Source organism: Notechis scutatus, chromosome 14, assembly GCF_049901735.1.
Source record: "Notechis scutatus isolate UNSWTSFEM ecotype Mainland chromosome 14, rNotScu1.2, whole genome shotgun sequence".
NCBI classification, from domain to species: domain Eukaryota; kingdom Metazoa; phylum Chordata; class Lepidosauria; order Squamata; family Elapidae; genus Notechis; species Notechis scutatus.
In genome coordinates this window covers 10,534,959-10,553,979 of record NC_142022.1, presented here as the reverse complement: position 1 = coordinate 10,553,979, position 19,021 = coordinate 10,534,959, and the positions used below count along the sequence as shown (strand labels likewise).

At 52.9% G+C, this 19,021-nt stretch overlaps 1 protein-coding gene across 1 annotated transcript; it reads right to left on the bottom strand.

The window, feature by feature from the left end:
- Positions 1-202: 202 nt before the first annotated feature.
- On the bottom strand, positions 203-18,437 carry SETDB1 (SET domain bifurcated histone lysine methyltransferase 1). Its single transcript, XM_087943328.1, is given in 26 exon segments — positions 203-603; positions 1,678-1,766; positions 2,304-2,506; positions 3,197-3,371; positions 3,530-3,612; positions 3,615-3,655; positions 4,084-4,109; positions 4,542-4,646; positions 4,649-4,844; positions 4,846-5,188; positions 6,335-6,504; positions 6,855-6,927; positions 6,930-6,973; positions 7,430-8,032; positions 8,470-8,622; positions 8,809-8,950; positions 9,293-9,422; positions 10,172-10,362; positions 11,366-11,439; positions 11,711-11,912; positions 12,534-12,662; positions 13,290-13,389; positions 14,610-14,647; positions 14,794-14,960; positions 15,266-15,491; positions 18,289-18,437. Coding segments are annotated over 26 exon segments (3,933 nt in total). The 5' UTR covers positions 18,401-18,437; the 3' UTR covers positions 203-485.
- Between the last annotated feature and the right edge of the window lie 584 nt (positions 18,438-19,021).

Sequence of the window (19,021 nt, the reverse complement as noted above, 5' to 3'; positions counted from 1 at the left end):
TATTTTATTTATTAATTACATTTATATACCGCCCGTCTCAGGATCAAGTGACTGTTTTTCCATCGGTTTCAAAGTGTTTTTCTCCCCCTCTCTTAAATAAATGTGGGGGTTTTTTTTGCCTTCTAAGGCACCAGGTGATCCTTGTAAGTAGAGGGCCCACTTGCCTGTATGTGGTGAAGAGACAGAAAAGTCGCTTTATTTTAATAAAGACTGGATATTCTTTATTGCCTTACAACATCCAACGGGGGTGAGTGCGTGGGGAGGGGGGAACACTCAACATGGAAACGTTCACCCGCAGGGCCCCCGCTGTGCTCAACTCGGCACACGCGTGGAGCGAAGAAGACACGCAAACCACGGAAACTCACAGAGGGGGCGAAGGATGGGGGTTGTCAGGGCGAGCCCCCCTTTCACCGGAGGGCTGGAGTGACGGTGTCGGTTTTTGGAAAAGGGAGGTCTCTTCCCGGTGGGGGGATAACACAACTTTTTTACAACAAGCGGCCTCGGCATTCGATGGCACCGCAACAACACAACAGTTTCTTGCCTTCCACACTTCCGACTTCGTAGTTGTAATCCCAGGTGAGTTCCGTCCCGGCCCGGATTCTCCTGCGGAGGGAAGAAGAGGCAGGTGAAGCAACGTTTTCAATCGTGCTTTTAAAACGCTTCCGGGTCTGTAAAAGCTCTGAGCTGCTAAGCCGGGGATTTGACAGGTACAGGTTGACAAGAGTTGGAAGGGACCTTGTAGGTCATCTAGTCCAACCCCCCCGCACTCAGATATTGGAAGATGCTCTCCTGTCTCCCCTGGTCCTTCTCTTCCCCAGACTAGCCAGGCCCATTTCCTGCAACCGTTCCATCGTATGTTTTAGCCTCCAGTCCCTAAATCTTCTTTGTTGCTCTTCTCTGCACTCTTTCCAGAGTCTCAACATCTTTTTTTACATCTCTTCTTTGTGGGAAGCCCTGAGATATTGGAAGATGCTATCATGTCACCCCATCCTTCTTTCCCTTAAACTAGTCATGTCTTCGGTCCATCCATGGTTTGCTCAGATGTCTTCCTTCCTTCCTTCCTTCCTTCCTTCCTTCCTTCCTTCCTTCCTTCCTTCCTTCCTTCCTTCCTTTTCCTTCCTTCCTCCCTCCCTCCTTCCCTTCCTTCCTTCCTTCCTCTTTGGAGAATAGCTTGAACCCCCTTCCTCCTCTCTGGGGCAGCCCCTCAAATACTGGAAGATGCTCTCCTGTCTCCCCTGATCCTTCTCTTCCCTAGACTAGCCAGGCCCAGTTCCTGCAACCGTTCATTGTATGGTTTTAGTCTCCAGTCCCCTCATCATCCTGGTTGCTCTTCTCTGCACTTTTTCTAGAGTCTCAACATCTTTTTTTTTAATAGTGTGGTGACCAAAAAACTGCATGCAGGACTTGTTCAAGCCAGCACATTTCATGCCAGAATTGGATGCTTCGTTCTTTTTTCCCTCCCTGCTCTGCCTTTTTTATTTCTAAAATCAACCTTCAAAAGCTGGCAGGGGATTTGCAAACGCGGTGTAGAAATTGCGCACAGAAACTGATTTTTCTGAGAAGTGCTGATTTTTTAAAGACTTTGGGGAGATTCCCTTGAGAAGCGTCCCTTTGGATGAGCCTCTCCCACCCCGTCGGGAAAGGAGGGGAACCCCAACTTTTTTGGGGGGGACTTACTTGCTGGCGAAGAAGGCCACCCAGGGAAAGCGGAGGTCATGCGTGTCCACGAAGACGTTCTGGACGAAGAGGTTGGGGCTGCAGCTATGCTGGGGAAGGGGAGATGAAGGCCCAACGTCAACATCTTTGCTGGGAATCCCAAAGCTGCTCCCCCCCAAAAGAGGCAACTGGACTTTCTGTTTTTTGTTTTTTTTCCTTGAAGACGTTTCGCTTCTCATCCGAGAAGCTTCCTCAGGTTCTGACTCCACTATTCAGTCAGAACCTGAAGAAGCTTCTCGGATGAGAAGCGAAATGTCTTCAAGGAAAAAGAAAAAAAAACCCAGGAAGTGCAGTTGCCTCTTGGGAAAAAAGCAATTTTGGGACAAGCAGGACCATGGATGACTCAGAATCTCCACAGAACGGGGGTCCCCAAACTTGGCAACCTTAAGACTTGTGGACTTCAGCAGGTTTGGAGACCTCTGCCATAGAGGCTTTGCTGGGAAGCAGAGGAAAAGGCCCAGCCCCGGGTGAAGAGGGGACAGTCTCCCAGGGACGGACCAGGAGGGGTGCAGGAAGGGGAAGGGAGCCAATCCAGGCCCATCCCAGGGAGGGGGAACCCCCAGATCTCCCGGGGGGGGGGCTCTTACATTGAGGTAGCGTCCCAGGTTCCCCTCCAGCTTAGCGTCGATGATATAGCAGGACTCTTCCCCGTCGTAAAACTGCCGCGTGTTCCGACGCATAGCTGCGGTCTCCCCCGAAGCCAGGTTGGTTGACTTGATGGCGATGCCGTGCGTGGATTTCAAGGCGAAACCCCGGGTGGATTTCACGGCCACCTGCCTCTTTGTCGCGCCTGCAAGAGAAAAGGGCGGCTCCGTGAAAAACACTCCTGCCCCAGTGGGGGTTGGGGTTGGGCTGGATGACCTCCAAACCCTTTCCAACTCTGTCATTCCACGTTCCAAACCAGAGGGGAAGTCAGCATCCAGCAGTAGCCAATATAGAATATAGGCATTCCTTGAGAATTCGTTTAGTGACTGTTGGAAGTTACAACGGCCCTGGGGGGCGGGGAGGGAAAAAGTGACTTAAGGGCCGGTTTTCACCCTTATGACTGTTTGCAGCATCCTCCTCATGGTCACACGAGCGAAACAGCTCGGGGACGGCCTTGTACGTAAGGCCGGCTGCAACGTCCCGGGGTTCGCGGGATCAAAACTGGGACACTCGGCAAACGGTCTCACATTTATGACGGGCGGTTCCCCTTTTGCGACCTTCTGCCAAAGGAAGCCGACAGAGGACGTTTTGGATCCACTTGCCTGGCGTGGGGCTAACTCAACCAACGGTGAGGGTTCGCTGAACCGCCACCACGGCGGCGAGAAAAAAGGGCCGTCGAAAGCCCCCCCGCGAACGTCCCGCCCTCGGCGGTGCCAACACGGGGCCCGATTTGCGGCCGTTGCAAGCCGAGGACTTAGCTGTGGCGCCTCCTAGCCCCCAAGGGAACCTTCCCGATGCAGGAGCAGTCTATCCCGGGGCCGGCCTTCCCCCTCACCCATCCTGGAAGGGACATTCTTCTTCTGGTTGCCGGCCATGTCTTCCTCCGACCCGGATGAGATGGTCTGGATGTCGTCGCTGTCGTTGGTGTGGTTGACCTGGACGGGGCCCGAAGCCGGCCGGATGTTGTCTCCGTCGCTGTCGGTGCTGCTGGAGAGCATCAGGACGTCCTGCTGCAGAGGAAAAGAGACTCTTCCCAGGGGGTGGGGAGAGAGACCTTGTCCCGAGTTCGGTTCCAGACCCGCCTTTGAACCCTCGACCGAAAATCCCCCGACCCCCCGCTTTTCCTTTCCTTCCGACCCTGAAAACACAAGAGGAGACCACCCCCGACTTACGCCTGGGTTCTGGCCTTCGAGTGCCTCCGGCTCTGATGGGAGGTGGTCTTGCTGGGGGCGCCGAGCCCCTTCGGGATGGGGGGTTGGGGTTGTAGCCGTAGACCCTGGTGGTGTGGCTGGGCCTGAGGAAGGGGGGGCAGAGAGAAGCCGGGGTGAGCCCCCAAGCGCTTTGGGACCCCTTCCCTGCAAGGGAGGGGGGGAGAGACGTTTTCTGCAGCCCTTTCCCCAAATTACAGAAAGGTGGGGTTTTTGGGGGGGCAATTAATTAAGGTTTGAGAGACCCCCCAAGGGGCAGCATTTGGAAGGAGAAATAGATTTAGAGGGAGGGGCTTCCAGGAAACCACCCCTCCCTGGCAGCACAGGCCCATTTTTTCCTCCCTTGAGGAACTACTGTTCTGCTTGCGAGGACTCTGGAAGACAATAAACAGGGTCTTTCTTTCCCTGTTGTGGGAAGAGAGACCTTAAGGGCAGGAAGGGCCTTTTCTCCTGGGGCCTAAAGTAGGTCTGAGCCCCACCCGAAGGGGGGCAGGAAATGCCCGGAAGGTCTTACGTGGGTTTGCCCGGATCGTCCGGTTCCTGCGGGGGGAAAAAAAAGAGAGAATTCTTTCTTTTCCTTTCTCCTTCTTTCCTCCCTCCTTCTCCTTCTTCCTTTTCCTTTTCTCTTCTCTCTCTCTCTCTCTCTCTCTCTCTCTCTCTCTCTTTTCTTTCTTTTTCCTTCCTTCCCTTCCCTTCCTCCTCCCACCCATTCCTCCAACAAGGTGATTCCGGGCAGCTTTTCTGCTCCAGGTTCTCCCCCAGACGGTTCTGCACAATCGTCGCTCGGCTTCTATCACTCACTGCCGAAATTTAATCTCTCTCCCCAAACCCCCTGGGCAGGTGGGTGTTTCCCCTCCCTGTCCTCGCCCCAGGACTTTTGACAGCCTGCTTCGGTGGAGTGGGGAGGGGGGTTGTGCTCCAGGCTTCCCCATCCCCCTCCTGCCGTTCTTCTGCGCAGAGACCCCCCCATACCTCTTTCTTCTTCACCACCTTCATCTCCCCCTCCAGGCCAGGCTCCTCCTTGGCCGGCAGGAGTCCGGGGGTCGCGCTCTTCTCACCCTCTCCGGGCTCCCCCTTCACGGGGGCTCCCCTTTCACGGGGCTTCCCTCGGCCGCCGCCTCCTGCATCCGGAAGGACGAGCGGCTGTCGCTGTCCTGGTATCCATCGGCCACGGTGTTGGAGCTGAGCCAGGAGGCCACCTTGTTCTTGGAGGTCTCCTCCGAGACGGGGGGCTTGCAGGAAGGGGCGGCCTCCTCGTGGCCGGCCAGCCGGGCGGCCAGAGTCCTTGGAGGCGGTCTCCGACAGGCCATTCTCGCGCTGGCCGCGGGTCTGCCGGCGGGTGGCGTAGCTGCGCCAAACCGAGCTGGTGCTGAAATCCTCGTCTTTGCAGAAGTTGTCGTCCGAGCTCTCCTCGTTGGACTCCTCGGCTTCTTCCGTGCCAGAGTTGTCGTCCTCGTTGTCCCTCAGGTTGACGCCGCTGCTGTCGGAGGAGCACTTGGCCTCGCTCTCGTAGCCCTCCTTGGAGTTCTCCACGCTCTCGATGTGGTCCAGGTTGGCGAAATACTCGTCGCCCATCTCCAGGCCCTCCTTGTCCGCAAAGTCGTCCGTCAGGATCTTCCCTGCCGGAGAAAAAGGGGGGCTCGGAAGCCCATTCTCCCTGGATTTGCCAGCCGTGAGGACTAGGAACTTGTCCTTCCCAGAGAGAGATCCCACTGGGTTGACAGCAGAGGTGGGGGAACTACGGCCCTTTTAAGGACGGCTGGACTTCAACTCCCTCCGGCATTCTGGGAGTTTGCAGTCCACAAAGTCGGACCTGTGTCAGCTTTGGAATCGTTATGAAAAGCTTCCCCGTGGCTGCGGAGAAGTGGAGGGGGGCCGATACTCTTTGAGTAGCTTTTAGTAGACAAAATAAATTCTTCAGTAATTCAAGGCCAATGTGAATGGCAGAGAGAGAATTGGAGCTGAGGGGGGATTGGTTCACATGATGTAGGATGGGGGGGAAAGGGGGTTGTAGGTTGGGTCATGGTGGGAAGCCTGGGGAAAACTTCAGTTTAGCAATTCCACAGAGGTGCCCAGTTTCTATTCTAATAAAAGTACCCTGAGATTATGTTTGCCTTGGAGTTACTGGCTGGAATGGATAATCTTTGGGAGGCTGACAACAAGGCCGGCTGAGGGATTCTGGGAGTTGAAGTCCACGACTCATCAAAGGGCCACAGTTCCCCACCCCTGTTTTACAGGGAGCCCCCGACTTACAAACTCCTGCTTAGTGACCGCTTGAAGTTACAACAGCGCTGAAAAAAACCCCGATAAACGGGGAGCCCAGGAGCTGAATTGTCCACTCAGGACACCAGAATCCATGGGCTGGTCTGGGAAGAACTTTGGGTTCGACCTCCCCGAGATCAGCTGCTGGGCCCAATGCAGAGCAGTCTGGGAAATCCGCCCTCGGGAGAAAATTCCAGGGGTTCCCAGGTAGGAAATATCCAGGGGGGGACGGGATGGGACTCTGTGCCCCTCCTGAAGTCGCGAAGTTGTGGCCGACGCTCAACACGGCTCGATTAGCCGCGATTTGGGCATTAAGGGCCCCGTCACGATGGGGCTGGCCTGCGTTGGGAGCCTTGGATGGACTCGGGAGTCCTTGCCAATAAATAGGACAGGTGGGCCATAGCCCACCTGGGTCCGAGGAGGGGCACAGCTGCCGAGCCGCCTTCCCGCTTCCCCTCGGCCTGCCCAGCTTGAGCGCTTCCCCTGTGGAACCGCAGCCTTACCGGCGTAGATGCAGACGAAGGAGCCCTTGGCGATGTCGTCCAGGCAACGGATGCCCCAACCTTTGTTCTGCGTCTTGAAGAGTTGCAGGCGGACCTGCAGGCCGTGTTGGACCAGGCGGTTCGTGCACATGTTGAAATTACACTTGCAGCACTTGTTGCACTCGTACACCCTGGAGGAGACCCGGGGGACGGGGGAGAGACAGACGCGCTATTCACGCTCAAGAAGCGATCGGGACCTCAGAAACCATGTGCCACACACCGATCCTCTCCTTAGCGGGGGGGGAACCATCTGAATTTCAGAACGAGTAGCTTTTTTGGGGGGGCAGACCGTGGTAACTTCGGTCCTGAAGGGTCCCGTCGTAAGTTGAGGATTACCCCTAGATGGGAACGAGCACACGGGAGTGAAAGCCATTCATTTGGCTCAGCTGGAACTTCAGGAGGAATTTTAAGACTGAGGGCTCGGGTGGATCCTGGCTCTGCTCTCTCCTCTGGGGGCCTCGCCCTCCCCGAAGACCCCCACTCACCCCGTGGGAGACACTCCTCCAGCCGCTTGTGTTGGTAGCCGGAATTGTGGTTGATCTGCCCTCCGGGGTGCAAGCCGTGGCCTGGACCGACAGCTGATGACAGGCACATTTCGACCTGCGGGGGGGACGGGGACGGGGGGCGGGGGACAGAAACGGGGATGACACTGCAGCTTCCCAGTGGATAAAACGTGGCAGGAACAAACCAGATCCCAGGGTTGGATCTGCCTCGAAATTCAAACCATGGTTTGGAGCCCTTCGTAGAAAACAACCAGGCTGAGCCCAAGAGAGGGAGGGAGGGAGGGCTCAAGCACGTCATGAGCCTGGAGTCCATCCGTGCCCACAAGAGATCCAAGTCCTCCCCGCCTTGAATTCCTTATCCGCTGCCAAATTTTGAACCACCTGGATTTCCTCCCGTTTGACAGCCTTCGGAGACCCCTGGGGTCCCCTCTCAGCCCCCACCCCCCCAGGCAGCTAAACCCCCTCCCCACCTGCGTTGGCTGCCTAGTTCTTCTAGGAGTTGGTTGTGCGAATGTAACGCTTAGAAGAGGGGGCGAGGGGGAAACACACTCACTTGTCCCTGCAGCCGTCCTGGCAGTCGCAGCCCACCAGGAACTCCCAGCTGGTGTTGATGAAGACCCCTTTCCCCGGGATCCGCTCCTTGCTGTAGGCCACCTGGGGCGGCGGGGTGCTGTCGATCTCGTTGACGCAGGAGAGGGGCACGTCCTCCTGGCCCTTGGTGATGTCCGCGATGTAGTAGAAGGGCTTGTACGGCTGGAACTTGCGGTCCACCAGCACGTAGGGGTCCAGGCAGAACATCTCCAGGAAGAGGAAGTCGCAGTCTGTCTCGAAGAGGTAGCGCTCAATCTCGTTCATGCTGCGCAGGCAGAGGCCGCAGGGCGTCTTGTAGATGACGTGGAAGCCCGTCTTGCGGTTGATCCGCCGGCGGGCCGTCATGCGGCGGAAGTCGTAGAGCAGCGGGATGAGGAGCGGGTTGCGGCTGCGGTGGAGGTCGGGGCGGAGGGGCCGCACCCGGCTCAGGCACTTGTAGCTGCAGACGTGGGGCAGGTAGAAGAGCTTCTCCACGGGGGCCCGGTAGGAGGCCTCGCTGGGGACACGCTCCATCATGCTGTGGAAGGACGGGAGGGGGCCCGCCGTGGGTTGCGCCCCGGAGAACCTGCCACGTGGGGGAGAGAGAGAGAGAGAGGGCCAGAAAGGTGGCCTGGGTGACTCAGTAGAGCAACTCTGGGAAGGGACCCTGGAGATCTTCCAGTCTGACCCACCGTGGCTGGGGGACCAACTCCCAGAATGCCTGAGCCAGGGCGGGAATTCGGGGAAATGAAGTCTACAAGTCCCAAAAGAAACATGGTTTCCACCCCTAGACCGTCTTCCAGCCTCCTCTTGGAAATCCTCCAGGGTTGGAGCACCCACCCCTCCTAGTAGCAAGCCGTTCCACCAGTTAATTGTCCTCCCTGTCACAAAACGCCTCCTTAATTCCAAGGTTGCTTCTCCCTTTGATTAGTTTCCACCCGTTGCTTCTTCTCTTGCCTTCTGGTGTTTGGGAAATAAGTTGACCCCGACCCCCCCCCTTTCTCTCCGGCCGCAGAGCCTCACCTGAACTGCTGGGTCACTCCTGTCCGGCCAACCGGAGGCGTTTCGCTCAGGACAGGAGAGGAAGGAGGGGACCCGGCCGAGCCGGGACGCAGGAACGAGGTGCTTTTCTTCGCCACTTGCTGTTTTCTGGCCTGAGCCAGCTGGCTTTCCGAGCTGCGGGATTTCAAGAAAAAAAAGAGACTTTTCCAGCTGGTCCTCAACTTACAAACCTCTCGTTGATGGGGAGTTTCCCTCGGGTGCTTCTCCTCCTGCCTTTGGGTGCTTTGGATAATGGGGGGCGCTTCTGCCTTTCGGGGTTTCCTTCCACCCCCGCCCCCCCCCCAAGAAACAGGGACTTACTCTGACTCCCCAAAGAGGGAGAGCGCCGGCTGGGGGGTAGTGAGGAGAACTTGGGGTTCTGTAGGCTGGAGCTGCTGCTGGGGGCTGGTCCCGGTCAGGTCGTGGATGTACTGCACCACCGGGCCCTTGGTCCGCACGGCCCCTGCGGGGGGGAGAGGCAGGGAGGGAGGGGGGGGCTAGTCAGTAATTGGATCACAAAAGAAGCAGCACCGAGAGAGGAGAACGAGAGAGAGAACCAAGCGAGGCGTCTCGCAATGGGCGGCAGATTCTCGCTGGACGGAGCCTGCAGACAGTCGCTGGTCACCTGCTGGACTTACGGCAGTTCATTTAGTGACCGTTCCGAGTGACAACAGCAGGGGAAATTGTGCTCCGTTGTGTCAGGGAGGGGAGGGCCGCCCGCATCGATGGGCCATCCTCTCGGACTTTCCCTCTCCAGCCCCTCCCGCCTGTTTCCCGGCCGGGGCTCGTTCTAAGGGCGACGTACCCACGTTGGGCCGCGTCCTCATCTGACCGCCCTGTTTCTTGTCGTGGGTGGAAGCGGTGGACGTCTTCATGCTGAACATGGGCTCCAGGCGAGTGGAACCCCGGTAGATCCACTCGCAACGTTTGTCATCCTAGCAGCGGCAGAGAGAGAGAGAGAGAGAGGATAGATGGAGACAAAAGAGAGAGAGAGAAAGAAAGAGAGAGATAGGCAGAGAGAGAAAGGGACAGATGGAGAGAAAAAGATAGATTCAGAGAGATATAGATAGACAGACAGACAGGGGAGAGAGGGAGAGAAGAAAGATGAAAAGAGAGAGACAGAAAGGGATGGAGAGAAAGAGATAGAGACAGAGAGATATAGACAGACAGACAGGGTAGAGAGAGAGAGAGAGAGAGAGAGAGAGAGAGAGAGGAGAGATATTCAGAGAGAGAAAGCGATAGATGGAAAGTAAGATAGATTCAGAGAGATATAGATAGACAGACAAGAGAGAGAGAGAGAAAGATGAAAAGAGAGAGAGACAGAGAAAGGGATAGATGGAGAGAAAGAGATAGAGACAGAGAGATATAGATAGACAGACAGGGTAGATAGAGGCAGAGAGAGAAAGAGAGAGAGAGAGAGAGACAAAGAGGAAAGGATAGATGGAGAGAAAGAGATAGATTCAGAGAGATATAGATAGACAGAAAGACAAGGGGAGAGAGAGAGAAGATGAAAAGAGAGAGAAAGGGATAGATGGAGAGAAAGAGAGAGAGAGAGAGAGAGAGAGAGAAAAGACGTTGGCCATGCTGGAAGCAGAGGTCAGCGGAGGGGGGGGCAGAGAATCTGGGCATGCCACGGGTGTTGGGGGGGTCTGGCCCTCCAGTGGGGGCTCTGGGCCCCTCCTACCAGGAAGAGGATCTTGACCAGGCTCCCGTCCACTTCCTCCACGCGCGACTTCCACCAGGTGCCCTCCCACTCGGTCTTGATCTGCTGGCCGCTCTTCAGGAGCACCATGGGCCGGTTGGGGTAGGCCGTGACGTATTCCTCGATGAAATCCCGGCAGGAGACGTCCTCAATGTCCTCCCAGGACTTTTTGACTGCGCAAAGGAGACGCAAACGCCCGTCATTCCTACCAGGGCGCCCTCCACGGAACAAGAGCTCCTTCAGGGGCCGTTCCAAAGTGACGACGGCACCCAAAGGAAAGGGGCTCGGGGCCCCTGCCGCATACCCGCCCGCTCACAGGGTCAAAATCCAGGCATTGGGCAACCGGTTCGTATTTATGACGGTCGCAGCGCCCGGGGGTGTGTGTGTGTCATGCGATCCCCTTTTGTGACATTCGGACAAGCAGAGTCAACAAGGCAGGTTCACTTAACAACTGTGTGGTTAAACTAACAACAGCAACGGTTCACTTAACAACCCAGGCCAGAGACCCTCGAACGGAGGCAACGGAAGCCCACCCACCCACCCCATTTGCTCATTTGGGGTCTAAGGGATAACCGGGGTTTTTTACAGAAATATTCTTTCTTTCTCTCTTTCTTCTTTTCTTCCTTCCCTTTTCTTTTTTCTTTCTGCCTCTGTGTCTCTTTCTTTTTTCCTTCCTTCCTCTCTCTCTCTCCTTCCTTTCCTTCCTTCCCCTCTTTTCTTTTTCTCTTTTTCTTTCTTTTTTCCTCCCTTTTCTTTCTCTCTTTCACTCTTTCTCTATTCCTTCCTTCCTTCCCCTTTTCTTTTCTCTCTCTCTTTCCTTCCTTTTCTTTCTTTTTCTCTCTCTCTCTTTCACTCTTTCTCTATTCCTTCCTTCCCCTCTTTTCTTTTCTTTTTCTTTTCTCCTTCCTTTTCTTTTTTTCTCTTTCACTCTTTCTCTATTCCTTCCTTCCCCTCTTTTCTTTTTCTCTTTTTCTTTTCTCCTTCCTTTTCTTTCTTTTTCTCTTTCTCTCTTTCACTCTTTCTCTATTCCTTCCTTCCCCTCTTTTCTTTTTCTCTTTTTCTTTTTCCTTCCTTTTCTTTTTTTCTCTTTCTCTCTTTCTCTATTCCTTCCTTCCTTTCCTTCCTTCCTTCGTCTGCTCAAAAACCCCAAGTCAAGAGGGCTGGGGTTCTACTCACGGGGCCTGCAGATGAGGTAAAGCTCAGGCTGGATGACGTAGGAGGCGTAGCCGTCGTCGAAGAAGATCAGGAACCTAGAAGTGGGAAAGGGAGGAGGAGCAGCCCCGTTTCCGTTTCCCCGCTTCAGAAACACGCCGGAGTCAGGCGGGAGCCAAATACCTGCCCAACATTCATTCTGCCCTAGATTTGCCTTTTCCGGGCTCGCTCTTCTAAACGGAGGGATGCCGTGGAGCCTTTGGGCTAAGGAATCAGGAGTGAATCCTTCGTCCTTCTTCCCGGTTTTCCTTCTCCCCCCTTCCTCCTCCTCCTCCTCCTCTTTAAAACCCAGCTGCGCCTTGCCCTGACCTCATCTTATTCTTGACGTTGGGCATCTCGGCCACGATTCCCGCGTAGAGCCAGACCTGGTTGCCGTCTTTGTACTTGGCCACAACCCGGCTGCCGACGTTCAGCCTCTCGGGCACCGGGTGGCTGTCGTAAGCGATGTGGTTGCCCGAGAGCAGGCTCTTCCCTTTGTTGTCGAATTTCACCTTGTATTTCTTCCCAGGACCTAGCGGGACGGGACGGGGAGGGAGGGAGGGACGTTTGGTTCGAATTGAAAGCAAGGCTCTAGTCCTCAGGATGACCAGAGGCAGCTGGTCAAGAGGCAGAGCTATCACTTGCCGGAGAGAAGGCTGTTCAAAACATATAGTTCTTCCGCCCCCACCCTCCCCCAAAATAGAGGCACGGCAATTAGGTAGACTGAGGAAGGCTCCAACGGTAATGTCAGCACTCCACAAAGACCAAACCCCGAGGCGGGCATTTCTCAAAGTCCCGTTTTATTAAAGTTGACCTTCTGAGGGCTCCAGATTTTCCCCACAGGAATTCAAAACACAAATCCACCCCCTGCACCCATCAGTCCAAGACACGGCCCAATCCCCATCCCGCCCAACGGAAGACATCCCTTAATAACCAGTCCTCACCCAGGTGCAGGGGAGACACGACCTTGACTGCAAGGAAGAATGCTATTATGTCTAACTACATTCGCTCTACACAAGGAATTCGTCTTGGTGAAAATGCTCTCAGGGTACATAAAGGAAAGATTAAACCTTGATGCAATCTTTTCAAACTGCACAAGGCTTGGCCAGGTCTGCTATTATCCCGGGGACAGTTGTGGGGAGGGTCTCCTTACCAACTGTCTGGATGGCAATCAAGGTGCCTTTGTGCCAAGTCTTGGTCCGTTTCTTGCCCAGGATACGATCACCAACCGTGAGGTCGCCATCGTGGGTGAGTTCACAGCCAGGGCTGACGTGCTGCAAACCTGTCGGGAAAAATAAAGCATGGGGTTGTTGTTTTTTTGTGTTTTTTTTTTGGGGGGCAATATTTTAGAAGTGGTTTGCCCTTGTTTGCTTCCCAGGGCTGAAAGAGAATGACTGGCCCAAGATCGCCCAACTGGCTCTGTGCCTAAGAGGGACTAGAACTCACCGCCGCCTGGTTCCCACCCTGCTGGACCCAAACTGTTTTTTACTGATGACGATCAAGATTAGAAAAGAAATCAGGACACCAAGCAACCGACCAACAATTCATGCATTTTTGGAAGGCAGAAAAGAGCCACAAAAGAGCCAGGCCAAATTTTAGAAGAAATTTCTATTCATTTCATTTCTCCCAAAGGAAAATTGGCTTGCTAGTCCTCATGCTTTCAGAAGTAAGTCAGAAAGAAGGGGAAGAGGAAAGAGGCGGCAACACCCAAACTTCAGAATTAGGATTGTCGCCGGATGGGACCTAATTCTGCTGCCGACTTCACCATTAAGAGCCCCATAAAAATATACTTTATCTCTGTTGGTTCCCGGGGTCTCTGAGACCGCATTCTTTCCGGAGGAAGTCTGGATTTCAAACAGACCCCTGAGGCTGCTCCCCCCCCACCAAGGCAATTGGGTACAGCACCCACCTCTCTGGGAATCCAGGCTGCCCGACTTCTTGTTAACGGCGTCCATGAACTTCTGAACGTCTTGTGCGGATTTCCTCATGGCAGCCATGGCTTCCCGGAGCTGCAAGCGGGGAAAGCAAAGAGCAAACCGTTCGATTTCCTCGCTGGGAAAAAGGACCGAAGCTGAGGATTCGGGCAGGGGACCCAGAACATCTTAGCCAAAGGAAGGAGGAGTTTAACTCAATGCTGTTGGGCTGGTGCCAAGTTAAATCTTTCCGCTTAATGGCACCCCCAGGACTGAAGTACAGCTAGTCCTCGACTTACAGCAGTTTATTTAGTGACCACCGCAGTGTTTCCGGGGTCGTGCCTTTTGCAGAGTCGGTGAGGAAGCTGGGATTCACTTAACAATGGACTAAGGTGTTCCTAACTTAACTGCGGTGACCTGTTCTGACCCAGGCTTCGTCAAACGGAATTAAACACAAACGTATTTTAAAAGCAAAACCTGTTTTATCGCAACGCTGGGAATTACTTCATTCCCAGCCAGAACCAATTATAAGCGGTTCCCCAAGATAACCATCTGCCTTTCGGTGCTGTGGAATGTTGTCAGAAACAGAAATATCCAATTAATTATAACAGAAACCAAGTACCAGAAAAGACCAACCAGAGTACATAGAGCTGCAAGGAGGACTTAGAATCTATCAAACTACTTTGCTTCCTGCAAAGAGTTCGTCCTTGAGGTCTGACTTTTATCCCTGAGGGGAGGGGCAATCACTTCCCAGCCTCACTCCCAAGTTGCCCCTTCTGTTTCAGCTGCTCTCGCCTTCTAGCAGCTCTGCGCAGACGCGCACTGGGAACAGGCTCCCCTTGTTCCTCTGCCTCGCTGCTGCCAGACTCCGAAGGCTCCGGAGGCAGCACCCCACTCCCAGGTGGTCCTGGACCCATCCCTGCATCGGACGTAGGACCCTCGTCCAGGTCCTCTCCAGACTCTCTCTGACTGGTCCCCTTTCTTCCTCACTGTCCGATTCCGCTGCTGGCTGCACTGGCTGCTGGCAAACCACAATATGACCTACTAAACTCTGGCACAAAAAGTCGTAAAATGAGGCAAAAATCACTTCACCGACGTTTCACTCAGCCAGGGAAATTTTGGGGTCAATTGTGATTGTAAGTCAAGGACTACCTGTAAACTATTTTTTCTCCCCCACGAGACAAGCTATTTCATGGCTTCAGTTCGCCTGTGGAAAATGCCCACTGGGAAACTAGGTTTCTAACTGGGTTATATTTTTCCCCTAACTAGGTTTATGACTTAAGCCGTGGTCCCCCCTTCCGGTCCCACAAACTTACCAGGGTCTGGTCCTTTGCAATTTTGTTATTCGGATCTTCTGCAACAGAAAAGAAAGACAAAATGAAATCACAGTGGGTTGTTTTTTTTTTCCAGCCGAAAAATATCCAGGCAGGTCCTGATTTGGATCACAACGGATGGATGTAAAGCCAAGCCAACGCTGGCTGACCCCCACCGGCGCCCCACCTGAGTCCACGCTCATGACGTCATCCTCGTCCTCGTCCTCATCGGGGATTTCAATCACTTCCATGGGTTTGCCGGAGCCGTTCTCCGAATCCGAATCCGTCTCTCGGTATTCCAGCCCCAGGTTGACGTAGATGTCTTTGACCAGCACTTCGCATTTATCCACCGCCCTGGCAGGTAAACGGAAGTCAATTGGATTAAGGCAGAACCAGAAAACCGGAGCTCGGGTGAGCTTTCTAGAAAACAGGATCAAATACAGGCGGTTCTTGACTTGCAAGAGTTTGTTGAGGGGCCAAAGTCACAACGGCATTGAAAAAAGGGGCATTTTTCACACTTACAACCCAATGTATGATAGTCACAACTTAAGGCCCTGTTATGGCTGTATCTCAAGGACCGCCTGCACACTTTATACTTTGAATTGCCAGCTTTTTTAGAAATGCAAAGGGGCACCAAGAGGCCAAACCGTTTCGCTTACTTCACGGCGTTTTCAAGGAGCTGGTCGACGTGAGCCACTTCCGCCTCCTTCTGTTTCACGCACTCCTCCAGGCGCCCCAGTTCCTCCTTCCGCTGCTTGATGTACTCCGACTTCTCCAGCTCCTCTTCGATCAGCTGCTTGAGGTCCTCCAGGGAGATGCCCATCTCCTCCATCACCTCCCGCTGGAGCTCTAAGATGTCTTCAGACTCCGCCATGGCAGCAGAACCTGAAATGGTTCAGAGAAGGAGAGCAAATGACATACGGCAGCCGAAACATCCTTCTGTCCCAGCTGGGTTGTAGTTTGTTTTCTTTCCAATTTCCTTCTGATACGGTGCAGATCTTGCCGGCGTCTGAGAAGAATGTACATGCCATGAAATCTAAATTTCATGGCACAGAAATTTAGGAACAGTTCAAACTTAGACCGTAACTGCAGTATTTGTTTAGCCGGACGTTGCTAGAAAGGAAAATAGTGGATAGGAAGAGAGACCTCATCCTCAGCCCCTACTCACCTAGAGAGAGATTTACTCATTCATTTACTACTAAGTGTTGTTATAATCTTCAACTTCCCTCTATCCTTTTCGCAATTGATACCCTGCCTTTATTTTTAATCATTTATATTTAATAGTTTAATTTAAACAACGGAACATGAAGAACAGACCTAATACTTCTTTCTTCCTCCCATTTTCCCCACCATAATAATCCCGTGAGGTGGACTGGGCTGAGAGAGTGACTGGCCCAACATCAGCCAGCTGGCTTTCGTGCCTAAGGTGGGACTAGAACTCACAATCTCCCAGTTTCTAGCCTGGTGCTTTAACCACTAGTGCAGGGGTGTCCAACCTTGGCAACTTTAAGACTTGTGGACTTCAACTCCCAGAGTTCCTCAGCCAGCTTTGCTGGCTGAGGAACTCTGGGAGTTGAAGTCCACAAGTCTTAAAGTTGCCAAGGTTGGAGACACCTGCACTAGAGCAATATCTATTTCGCCATGGTTTTTCCTACTTTCTCCAGAAACAGTTGGGTGCAGTTGGATTTTAAACCTGAGCATCTTTAAGAGAAGATGAAAAGGTAAGATACGTACACAAAAACAAACATACAAACAATAATATACAACTATATATAAAATTACTAGCTGGATACCCGTGCTTCGCTATGAAACTATGTGATCGGCCTTGATAAAGCTTGAAAATTAAATTAAGATTCCACAGCGGATGTCCCTCTTGTTGTCATCACCACCAATAAAGCGTATCTGGAGAAATGAAGGCTACTGCTGTGACCCCACCGTGATACTCCCTATCTTGTAGTAGACCTGCCACTTTGAATGTAGGCATAACATTTCCCTCCTTCCCCTCTCTGGCTCCAAAATACGTCATTTGGAAGCATCCGTTGTACTTCCGGGCAGCAGAAAGTGATCTGCCATTGGATGCTGGTCGGCGAGAAGGCCGTGTAAGGGTCCAGGGTAGGGCTCAAGGGGAGGGAGCTGGACTTTACCGCCATTGCAGCACATCCCAGGTCTCTCATCCTGCCACTTCGGGGCACGGCAGCAGGCACAGGGTAACCGAGGTCCTAGACCAACAACCTTTCCCCTGGAGTAATCAATCTGAGGTTCATATTTAAAACCAGACAAATGCTTATTAGTCCTAGGCGTTGATCGGATTTGTGATCTCTTTTTATTGTATCTAGCGGTAGCTGCCTGATTAACATGGGGGTTTTTAGAGGCATACTTTTTTACAGCCTCTCTATTGACTTTGGGGTGGTGTTGACGATACTTTTTGGCAGCTTTCCTGAGTTGTGTTTTCCTAATCGCATCTGTAAATCTCCTGCGGTTTCTCCCTCTTTTCCCTTTAACTGGTGTTACAGTAGAAAGAACAGAGTTGTCTGAACTGAGGGCAGTGGAAGACGTGAGTTGGGGCGGTGATTGAAAGTCAAAAGGGAATATCACTCCCGCCGCCTTGAGGCTGGAAACAGTTCCATAGGTAGAAGACGTAGACATTTAGTACTGTAAGGAGCCCCAGACGGCTCCCGAGTGAAGGCGTCAAAAGTCTGGCAGTTTGAACTGAGCTAACGGAATGTGAGGCAACTGGCAGTTGGACCAGAGTTCTTTCCAGGTGGGGAGGGGGGAGCAGAACTCCTTAGCATCAGAGCGTGTTAATAATAGTAATAATATAGGAAACAGTCTTAATGCTCTGAGGGTCATTTGGAAAAATCCTTTCTTAGGGAGCCCCTAGAAGCCAAGAGGAACATACGGGCCCAATTTCAAGTTTGTAGGCTTTACGGTGCTGGAGATTTTGTGATGACGCTTGAGGGGTATTTCACTTTTATAAAAAATAAAAAATACACTGGAAAATATACCCCCTCCTCCTAATTCTGGAGAGCAAGCAACTGGTTCATCTGTTCAGACAATTGGGGGTAAGCACGCTCTCGAGACCCCGCAGAGGAGCACACATCGGTCTGGTAGGATTTAAGCACCCAGAGTTGCAAGTGGGGGTATAAATGCCACAAATAATTATTATTATTTGATTTTTTTTGCTTTTAGTTATGGAAAGCTGCAGGTAAAAAGGTTTAGCATAGGGGGTAAAAACAGGTCTTTTTTTAAACCTTTTTTAATACGATTTTTTTTTTTTGCACAAATGCAGAGATGATGAGTTCTCTGCTGGGAAGAGATCCCTACATACACACACAGAGGGACCCTCCAGTTTGGGGGGGCGGGTTTCTGCTCTAAATATGTCTGACTCTCCCTTGGGCTTTGCAACCCCACCCACCCACCAAGCCACAGCCCGCCTTTAACCAAGATTTAAGACGAACCAGGGTTAGTTCTATGCCCTGGGATGGCTGTGCCCATGCAGGCTGAGCCCAATGGCCATTGTAGTCCAAGACCAGGGGAACAGTTTGCTCACTCCTCCCGGCTCCCCATTTTGCCCCCCCCCCTGCGTTCTGCCCCCGCTCCCCAGAGGACCCTTCCCTTGCAGACCCTCCATGCAACCCCTCCTTCCAAAGCAGCCCCCAACCCCAGCCCCTCTCCAACTCACCTTCTCCGCCCGGGGGGGCGGGAGAGGAGGGGGGGCTTATTTTGCTTGGAACCCAATTCGGCTTCGCCGGGGGGGGCGGAGGGGGGCAGTTTAGGCAGGACAGGAAATCCATTCAACGTGCTTCCGGAGGCGGGGCGTCGCTCGTGCCCGGACGGCGGCGGGTGAAGGTATGCGCATGCGCCCTTGGGAGGGAGGCGGGCGGTGCGCAGGCGCACGTCGAAGCCCTTGGTTGCGAAAGAATGAAAGAACAGAGGCCCCGCCTTTCAGTAAGAGGAAGCAGTGCGCATGCTCAGTTCTTTTGTTTTGCTTTTTTTTTAAAAAAAAAATTTAAATAAACGACAGCAGCTTTGCTTTTCAAGAAAAGAAAATTTAAAATTTTAAATTCGGCAGAGCCGTTTGGCTTCCCTGGGCAAGGAGGAGATAATGCAGCTTAGAGTGTCCTTTGGGGTTATAGGACGCACAAATAAACAGGAAAGAAAAGTCCAGAGAAAGATTCAATGAATGCTTTTATATGCAGAGTGAATAAGTTACACATAAAACTTCATTGATCAATAAAGGGAAAGAAGGCAGCTAATGCTGCAGAGGCCGCTTCTCAGAATGAAACAGAAATAGAACGCTGGAGAATTTATTATTATTATTATTATTATTTTGCTTTTACATCTTGCAAGCAGAGACGAGTCTCCACCCTAAACTTGAACAGAAGCAGGAAAAAAAAAGAAGCCACGTCTTTTGA